At 36.6% G+C, this 9,812-nt stretch overlaps 1 protein-coding gene across 4 annotated transcripts; it reads left to right on the top strand.

Annotated features, from left to right (window-relative positions):
- The first annotated feature begins 1,122 nt into the window (after positions 1 to 1,122).
- On the top strand, positions 1,123 to 9,409 carry gata6 (GATA binding protein 6). 4 transcript variants are annotated; one of them, XM_053651879.1, is made up of 7 exons: positions 1,123 to 1,662; positions 2,679 to 3,521; positions 4,695 to 4,861; positions 7,079 to 7,204; positions 7,308 to 7,395; positions 7,482 to 7,570; positions 8,839 to 9,409. In XM_053651879.1, exons 2-7 carry the CDS (start codon positions 2,735 to 2,737, stop codon positions 9,004 to 9,006), a joined length of 1,425 nt encoding a protein of 474 aa, XP_053507854.1. In that variant the 5' UTR covers positions 1,123 to 1,662; positions 2,679 to 2,734; the 3' UTR covers positions 9,007 to 9,409. The 4 variants fall into 4 exon arrangements, with proteins under 4 accessions (XP_053507854.1, XP_053507857.1, XP_053507855.1 ...); XM_053651882.1 differs by having other exon boundaries at positions 1,127 to 1,662; positions 7,485 to 7,570; XM_053651880.1 differs by lacking the exon at positions 1,123 to 1,662 and adding an exon at positions 1,684 to 2,018.
- The last annotated feature ends 403 nt before the right edge of the window (positions 9,410 to 9,812 follow it).

The following is a 9,812-nucleotide window of genomic DNA, read 5'->3' as shown; positions in this document are numbered from 1 at the left end:
GAAAAATATTAAATATGAAAACTTATAAAATGCGAAAAATAAACATAATATGTTTAGAATGTGTCTATATTTTATAGTTTACCTAGAAGGCCTAGCGATGCAATTAACCGTCTAAACATAAACCTTTTAATTCACTGAGAAGTATTTCAGATTGCGCGATTAATGACATGTGCTGGTTTTAGTCCTTTTTTTTTTTTTTTTTTAATAAAAAGAAATAAATGAGACGACATGATCACATGCTGTAGGCGGGGTGTGTGTGTAAAGCTCACAGGTTCGAGAGCTCAGGTGGTTAGAGAGCGATTCATCACACTGACCTCCTCCTCCTTCATCTTTTGATCAATCCACATAAAGCGCTGATGTTTATTGGGCCTGAATGAATTATCTGCTGTTCAAAGGCGGAGTGTGTGTAATGCCATCCCGTGCTGAGTGTTTGTGCTCAATCCCTCACCCTGCTAACCTGTTAAACACAGCCCCGGCGGCGTACTGTACATAAACTAATTAACGATGGCGTTCATTTACATCACACTGAGCAGCATCCACAAACATTCAAACATCTCAACTACAGAGCAGGTCAGACTGATTCCATCACTGAGTCTGTGTGTGTGTGTGTGTAATACCTTTACTCTGAGTTAACCTTTTACCTTTAAAACACACACACACACACACACACACACACACACACACACACACACACACGCACACAATATAATATAATATAATATAGCTTATATTACAACACATCTAAAAAAAAAACATTCTACAGCATAATTTCACAAATGAAAATAATATAAACGATTATTTAAATATTATTTAAATAAACGTGTTTTAAAATTTATTTTCGTAGCCTATTTGTTTGTTTGTTTGTTTGTTTGTTTGTTTGTTTGTGTAGTTATTTATTTATAGTCGATAGGTTGATCCACACATAAATTTGCAATTATCTAGATAATTATGAACACATTTCCAGCCCATGATGTCTTTTTTTTTTTAAATCACAAAATCAAACGTGTTTAATTTTTTTCTACTTTCACGTCTAAACTGATGAGCGTGATTTATGTATTTATTTATTTATTTATTTATTACATACTTAATATTTATATTTATATATTGTATTTATAGGCTATATAATTTAACGGTAATTAATAGCCTGTGTAGGAACCTGAATCTGAATAAACGGAATGAAATGAAATAAAAATCATACAATCATTTTACAGCCTATATAAAAATCTGGAAATGTACATTTTCCTATAAGGGATTAATATAGGGAATAATGTCAATTTTTAGCTTTTTTATTTTAAATCTATTTTTAAATAACATTATAAATATGTCATATTTTGTGTTTAATCTCACAACCTTTGGAGGTTTTAAGATGAAATGAATTGATTCGTTTACAAATGAATAAGAATAATAAGGTATGAGAAAGGAAAGAAAGAAAGAAAGAAAGAATACACTATAAAAAGTCCCGGCCCCTACCTATAACGTTATAACCGTTGCGCATGCGCAGACTCACATCCAATCAGCACGCAGACTCTCGGAGGCCCCTCCTCTTGTAAACGTCGTTTCAAGTCCACTAAAGCATTCATTCGGAAATGTTCTTGGAGAACCGCAGTGGTGACATGAGCACTGGATACCGCCAACACACCGATGGAGAAACACCAGTAGAAGGTCAGTGGTGAAGTTTTTCCTTCATAAACGCCGAGTTTTGCATCGAGTTTCTATCCAGATGTTTGAGTAAAAGTTGTTTGCGCGCTGCTGCGCTGCTGGAAAGCACTTTGGGTGCGCCGTCACCGTTAACTCTTATCTCCTGAGGGTCTTATCACGCGGTTATCTCCTTGTTGGAAAGACATATTGCGTTTGGTTTCCTATCTATTACTATGTGTGTGGGGTGGGTTTTTTTTTTTTTTTTTTTGGTTGCAATAATGATGAGGCTCAACTCCACTGAGTCATACACGGATGGATTCAGTTCTTCTCTGGAGTCTCTTCAGCAGGACAGGGAGACTATACTAAGAATCTGCAATGAGGTGCAGTTCTGTTCACATATTCTTATACTTTAAAAATGCTAAAATGCTGAAAATCAAAAAGCGACATTTTGTTCCATGGGTACTTTTTCGTATTGTTTACAATTCACTTACTCAATTGTAAATAATCTTGGAAATGACACTCATTTGTGTTGTGTAGGCTTAATATTTATTTATTTATTTATTTATTTTAAACATTTGAATTGGCTGATGTTGAAATATTGAAGAGTTTCGTTAAAATATTGAAGAGTGTAAAATTATTGGACTTTCCTCCGATTCCAGACTCTTATCGACTGTTACTAAATGTATCATGAAAAGGACAAAAAAAACAAGGCGTTGAAAACAAGGGAATGTGAGACAATAATTGGGAAGCGCAGTGCGTTATGGTTTACTTTTGACAACTGAATATCTAGCTGTTGCTTTATATATATATATATATATATATATATATATATATATATATATATATATATATATATATGTATATATATATTGCAAGTTTTCTTCTAGATCTAGATCTTTTTGCAAGAATCCTGAGAAAGTGTCAGTGTTAGTTAGTGTGGTGATATACTAGACCTGATTCCATGTGAGCATGCCGTACATTTTACTGTTTTATTCTTTTTTTTTTCGACATTGTTCTGAAGTTTGTTTCCTCCCTTGCAGGCTAACTCACCTCGTATCCGTTTTCCACACCCCGCGAGCTACCACACGGTTCCTGGATGGACCTGAGCGAGCACAGCTGGTCCACAGTCAAGCGTGAAGTGTCCAGTAACCCGGGCTCGCCGTCCGAGCAGAGCTGCGTTCACGGCGAGCGCAGGGACGAGTTAAGGACGTCGCCTCTGGACGCAGCGGGGAGTCGGCGCGTAGACACGCGGCCGCTGCCCTCCTACGCAGCCTTCGGCCACCATTTGAGTTCGGACGACGTGCCGCTGTTCGCGGACTTGGACCAGGCTGCCAAGCTCGGCGCGCACAAGGCAGGGATCGTGGTGGACCCCGGCGACATGTATTCGACGTTGGCCGCCTACGAGTCGCCGTCGGCAGCTTACATGCACTCCAGTCCCAACTCGCCGGTGTACGTGCCGACCTCACGGGTCGGCCCAATGATCCCGAGTCTGCCTTACCTGCAGTCGAGCGCGGCGGTGTCGCAACCGAGCCACGCGGTCAGCAGCCACGCTGCGTGGTCACAACCCGCGCCCGAGAGCCCGTCGTCATACAGCACCGGGAGCCCACACGCGACCTCCAGCCGCTTTCACTACTCACCAAGCCCGCCCGTGAACAACGGCACGGCAAGGGACTCGAGCTACCCGACCGCGCTGAACGCCAGCGGCAGGGAGCAGTATCTGTCGCGGCCCCTGAGCGGCTCCTACACCGGGCCGTACGCGCCCTACGTGGGAGCTCAACTGCCCCAGTTACCCACCGCGTGGCCCGCGGGACCCTTCGATAACTCCATGCTGCATTCATTACAAAGCCGAGCGTCTCCGCTCTCCATCCGACCCGGACCTGCAGGTACAGGATACACACTCTCCCAAAGTCTGGTGTGTGTGTGTGTGTGTATTTGCGTGTGTCAATTTTGCTCTCTGAACACAAAATTATCCTGGAAGAATTTATTTCAGAGCTTCTTAAAAGTGCCTCCATGAACCATGCAAAGTTTCTTAATATATCTTTTAGAATTCCTTCATAACAACAAAAACATCAACAACAACAACAACAACAACAACAATAATCCAAATAAAAACCACAAAGCTTCCTTCTGAATAGTTTTGGGTTTTTTTTTTGAGAGTTTGTGAGAATAATATATCGAACGTATCGAAAATAATATAGCCTATGGTAAAAGAGAATGTAAATAGACGCTTGTGTTGTGAACTCAGTTTGAATCTGAGTCTTATAAGATTTAAGAAGTAATGCTCAACACTAAAGGCGTCTAATTAAAATGATTTGATGTAATAACGCGGATGTGAAAAGCTCGATTTATAATCAGGTTTGAAAGAATTCGTTTTTTTTTTTTGTCAGTAAAACTGCGTTTTATTCCCTCGTCATCCTTATTTCTAAATAACTGATATGAGTAACTATGGGTTAAATATGGAATTCATACAGCCTAGATTTATATAGACGAGCAGAGATGAATTTTACCCGACTTTTACGCAAAACAGCTTTATTAAACCTAATGTCGGATTTTATTCTAACCTAAAATCTCCAAAGGGCTCTAAAACGAGCCGATTGAGGCCTGCTCTAATTGTTGTGAATTTTTTTTTATAATTTAATATAATTTAATGTTCGTTCTTTTAGGTCCGATTCCCAAACGAACAACGTATTCCGAAATATAGGAAATGTTTCAATAAATATTAAAAATAAATAAATAAATAAATAAATGTTTTCTGTAAAAGGTTATATTTGCTAGGTGATGTTGGCAAATCTATTAGCAATTTTTAAATATATATATATATATATATATATATATATATATATATATATATATATATATATATATATATATATATATATATATATATAATAAATTCTTCCAGATGAGTTGTGGTTGAGGTTAAAATCTTGAAAAGATGGTCACAGGTGGTACGAGACGGAACAAACGAACCCAATTAGAGCAGGCAGACGCAGCGCCGATTAATTTACGCCTCATTGACGTGCACGTGTGTGTGTGTGTGTGTGTGTGTGTGCTAGATTTCCTCGACGACGCGATGGAGAGTCGGGAGTGCGTGAACTGCGGCTCCATCTCCACCCCGCTGTGGAGGCGCGACGGCACCGGTCACTTTCTCTGCAACGCCTGCGGCCTGTACAGCAAAATGAACGGCCTGAGCCGACCATTAATTAAGCCGCAGAAGCGCATGGTGAGCCTCCTCATTTCACACAATGTTCCCGGGGTGGTGGAGGTGAGGGGAAGCGGGGGGGGGGGGTATGTCATGTGGAGAAAAAAAAAAAAAAATCCTCACAGATTTATTTCCTTAATAGCTGTTATTTATTTTTTTATACACAGCTAGAGGAGAAAACGCACGTGACAAATACTGAGGACAAAAATACTATGCGTAATATTTAAAAAACAAACCCGAGAAACCAGGGGTTCTCACACTCTTTGTAAGACCTATTATTTATTTAATGACCTACACACATATTCTTAAAATGGATTTATTAGCACCCTTAGAATTGCACCCATGTTGCTCAGGAGGAAGCACGTGGAGGACAGCTTTAGTACCTTTAATGTGTGTGTTTGATCTGTAAGGAAAAGGTTCATGTGGTGTACTTGCTTGGAGATTAGTAGTGTATGTAGTGATGTACCTTAAATTATTTAATAACATATGAAAGAGAAGAAGTACCCTTGATGAGACCACTCTAGCGACAAGGAAAAGTATAGTTTGGTACCGTTTCTTTCTGAAAGAGTATACACTAGACCTGGTTCTTCCACTCTTTATAGGACTCTTTTAACTGTAAAATAAATTCCGTACAGATTTATTTCGTAAACGTGATCCCAACTCTATCAATATTAGACTCGTTATTACATGTTTACGTTTATTTCTCTTCCTGAACTGAAAACATTAGATCCAAGCGACATTATTTCACTTGTTTTTGAGTCAAAGCTACCAAACTGTACATTTCCTTGTCGCAGCATTATTTGGGAAGGTACAGATCGTGTACGTTCAGGTAGATTTAGTGTGCTGTGCCTTAAATATATATATACTAAATGTACAATAGATGTACCCTTTGATGGTAGAGTACTTTTATTTCTAGACCTGGATCTCAGTACAGCTTTAGAAACGCCATCAACTTATTCAATGCTATTTTTGGTTCATTATTTAAACGTTTGTGGTAATATTTTCAGTATTTATTGATGTGACAGAGCTTCTAATTTCGAAACGTTCCACCTACACATTCGTTGGATACACTCTGAGAAATAAATATACCAAACTGTACTTTTTACCCTGCGTCTAGAGCAAGTAATCCAGGGTAGATCTTTGTAGAAGGTGCATGAGGTCTGGATTTAACTGGCTTAGTGGTCCATAAGGTCGAATTATGTATTTTATTTAAATTGCTCTTCAAGGTGAACTATAACTATTAACTTTTCAAGGTGAAAGATAAGTAGTACAAAATATGTACCATTAATACTACGACCGTACAGGGAAAAGTACCGTTTGGTACCTTTATTTCTGAGTGTAGGTCCAAGCGACATTATTCATACACCTACTTGTTTTTTTGGGTTTCAACAGACCAGTTAAAACGGGTTAATAATCATAACAAAGCAATAATAAATATAACTTTTGATGGAAGGTTTATGGTGTGTTGTGATTTGCAGCACATACTTATCTAAATATTAGATTACAGCACGCTCTGTGAAGTGCAATTTATTCTGCAACATCATTCAATAATTAATTATTAGGTTTTTTTTTTTTTTTTTTTTTTGTAATTTATATTTTTGAATATTTGTTTTTTTTGAGCCTCTGAATCAGTGATTAAAGTTTGTGAAGCATAGCCTGTCATTTTATTTTGTTATAGTGGTGGAAAAAACATAACCCATCATTATCAAAGTTATTATATTATATTATATTATATTATATTATATTATATTTATGATCGAGTTTATCGATATTTATTATTAGCTGGTCATCTTGGACCGAGCGTGTTCTGTTAGTGGAAATTTCAAGAATTAAAAGCTCTCCGGCTCAAAAAATAAATAAATAGATGAAATATTCTCGCACACTTTTGAATCACGAGTTAAATGTTCAAGAAGTTCAGAAAATAATGTTGTTTTTTTTTTACTCGTAAAGGAGTCTGCAGCTGCAAAACTATAGGAAATTCCTCTGAATGCTATCAGAAAAGTGTAACAGAAGCTATTTCGGTCTTCCGTCTGAAAACGGAACACAAAAACCTTAAAACGATGCAGATTTATTCGCGTATCAGTTATAGATCAGATACGCCAGAGTGATCAATGTTTCCGGTGAGATAAGAAAGAAATCAAAGTTGTTGAAAGTCGAAAGCTGTTGAAAGTTAACGGGCGATTGCTTTTTTTTTGTGTGTGTGTGTGTGTGTGTGTGTGTGTGTGTGTGTGTATGCAGTCATCTTCCAGAAGAGTCGGTCTTTCCTGTGCAAACTGCCAGACCAGCACTACGACCCTGTGGCGCAGAAACGCAGAGGGGGAACCGGTGTGCAACGCCTGTGGACTTTACACCAAATTACACGGGGTGCGTAGCCCACAAACATGACTTCTAACGACACACTCCGATCTGAGTTCTACATGAAATAACGCGAGAACGTCAGCTAAAATCTCCACCTGTGTTTCATTAGGTACCACGACCCCTGGCTATGAAGAAGGAAGGTATTCAGACGAGAAAAAGAAAACCGAAAAACTTGAACAAAACAAAGGGGTCGTCCGGTCAGTGACAGGAATGAAAGATCACAATAAGAGTTTATGTGTTGAGTTTAATGCCTGTAATCTAACAGAGGGTTTGTTTTGATCAGCAGGAAGCAGCTCTGTCCCCGTGACTCCAACATCATCATCATCTTCTGCTTCAGAAGAGAACTCGAAGAACAGTCCTCCATCTGCGCAGGTGGCTGTGACCTCGGTTATAGCATGTGTTATATAACATATATATATATATATATATATATATATATATATATATATATATATATATATATATATATATATATATATATGTAATATAATGTTACCCCTTGATAGGACGCAACTAGAACTGTAACTACTATATAATAATATATAATAATGTAATTTTTTAAAAATAAAAATGTAGGAAAATATAAAATGATTCTAAAACATCCTAGAATCACATTTGCTATGAAGCAAAAATGTATAGAAATGTTTTGGAAAATATATAAAACATGATTTTATTTTGAGATACGATCTATAACCTTTAGTTACCATGGCAACTCCCCTCCATACAATCCATATAAGCACATTTGATTTGTAATACAGTATATAAAAAAAAATGTTTTAAAAAATATATATACATTCAGAACAATATGATCTTATTATGCGGAATAATCTACGAGCTGTAGTTACCACGGCAACACTCGTCCATACATTCCATATGAGCACATTTTGATATGAAATGAAATATGAAAATATAAACAAATATATCAAATCGAATTTCATTTTGAGAAATGTATAGCGGTCTATACATGCATTTTAGTTACCATGCCAACACTCATGCATGCAACTCATATAATCACATTTAACACGTAATACAATATATAAAAATGTTATATATATATATATATATATATATATATATATATATATGTTAAAAAATATGATTTATTTATGAGAAATGATCTAAACATTTTAGTTGCCATGGCAACACTCCTCAACTATTACACTCATGCAATTACAGTTTATATGAAATCAAATCTATAAAAATAGTAAAAAAAAATATCTAAAGAAAGATTTTGTTTTCAGAAAGGATCTATATGCTGTATTTTAGTTACCATGGCAGCAGTCCACCATACACTGTATGTTAAATCTAGATTCTTTAAGGTTTCTTTAGTTTGTACTTTAAAGGTTCTATGTGGATTCTATTGAGGAACCTGACAAAAGAATTTTACTGGTTAAACTGGTTAAACTGGTCATCTGGTAATTCTAAACAATTCTATGTAATTATATGTAATTTCTTAAATATTTACTTTATTATCAGTAGTATTTCATTTTTTACATTTATTTATTAATGACATTTTTTCTTTATACTATTTTAACAGGGCTTAAAATATGTTATTTCTAAATGTGAAATGGAACATATGGTTATTATTATTATTATTATTGATATTATTATTAAATATATGTATTTTATTTTGATTCCAGGTGAATTCCTCTACTATGGTGGGTCACATAGAAGTTCCAGGCACCACAGGCTCCATTGTGAAGTACCCTGGCCAGGAGGGTCTGTACACTAACGTGGGATTAATGTCCACCAGCGACGTGGCGGCGTCTGTACGTGGTGACACGTGGTGCCCCATGGCTCTGGCCTGACACTTACCTGTGTGGGATTAAAAAGCTCCTCATCGCTCTACTCCACCTCTCCACATCATCCCTGTCATTTGTTTTCTAAAATGGCTGCTTTCATCACGGGTCTGGAGTCACCCTGAGAATGAGAAGAAAAAAAAAAAAAACCCTCGTTCCGTGCTCACGACTTTTCTTCAGCTTTGGAGAGCTTGTGCAAAAAAATAAAAAATAAAAAATCCTACTACTCCAGTTTTTTTTTGGAAATACACTCTCTGGATGTTGATAATGAAGACTACGAGTCCCAATCCAGAACGTGCCTTTGGTACTTTTTCTTTTTCTGAAACACACACTGCACTACGAGTATCGCTCCGTGGAGTATATGGATCAAAACAGCTTTTTCGTGTGTGTATATATGTGTGTGTGTGTGTGTGTGTGTTTATATATATATATATATATATATATATATATATATATGTGTGTGTGTGTGTGTGTGTGTGTATATGTATGTATGTATATATATATATATATATATATATATATATATATATATATATATATATATATATATATATAGACTTCTAATGGATTTTTTCATTGCATCTGAAATGATCAGAAGAGAAATATTTTCCGTCAGAATTTCTTTTTATCAGTTTTCCGGAAAGTATTTTTTTTTTTATGTTAAATTTAAAATCGTTAAAACTGGAATTGAAGATTGTGCCAACCCCCTACACCCGCCTTCCCCCCCCCAACCACCCACCCACCCACCCACCACCCTCCATCCTGAATGAATTAAATTGTATTTATAATGCTGGCTGTTTAAGATTAATGCTTAT

The sequence above is a fragment of the Ictalurus furcatus genome, chromosome 20 (assembly GCF_023375685.1).
Source record: "Ictalurus furcatus strain D&B chromosome 20, Billie_1.0, whole genome shotgun sequence".
Lineage (NCBI taxonomy): Eukaryota > Metazoa > Chordata > Actinopteri > Siluriformes > Ictaluridae > Ictalurus > Ictalurus furcatus.
The sequence above is the reverse complement of the archived record's forward strand: the minus strand, read 5'-3'. Positions and strand labels throughout refer to the sequence as shown.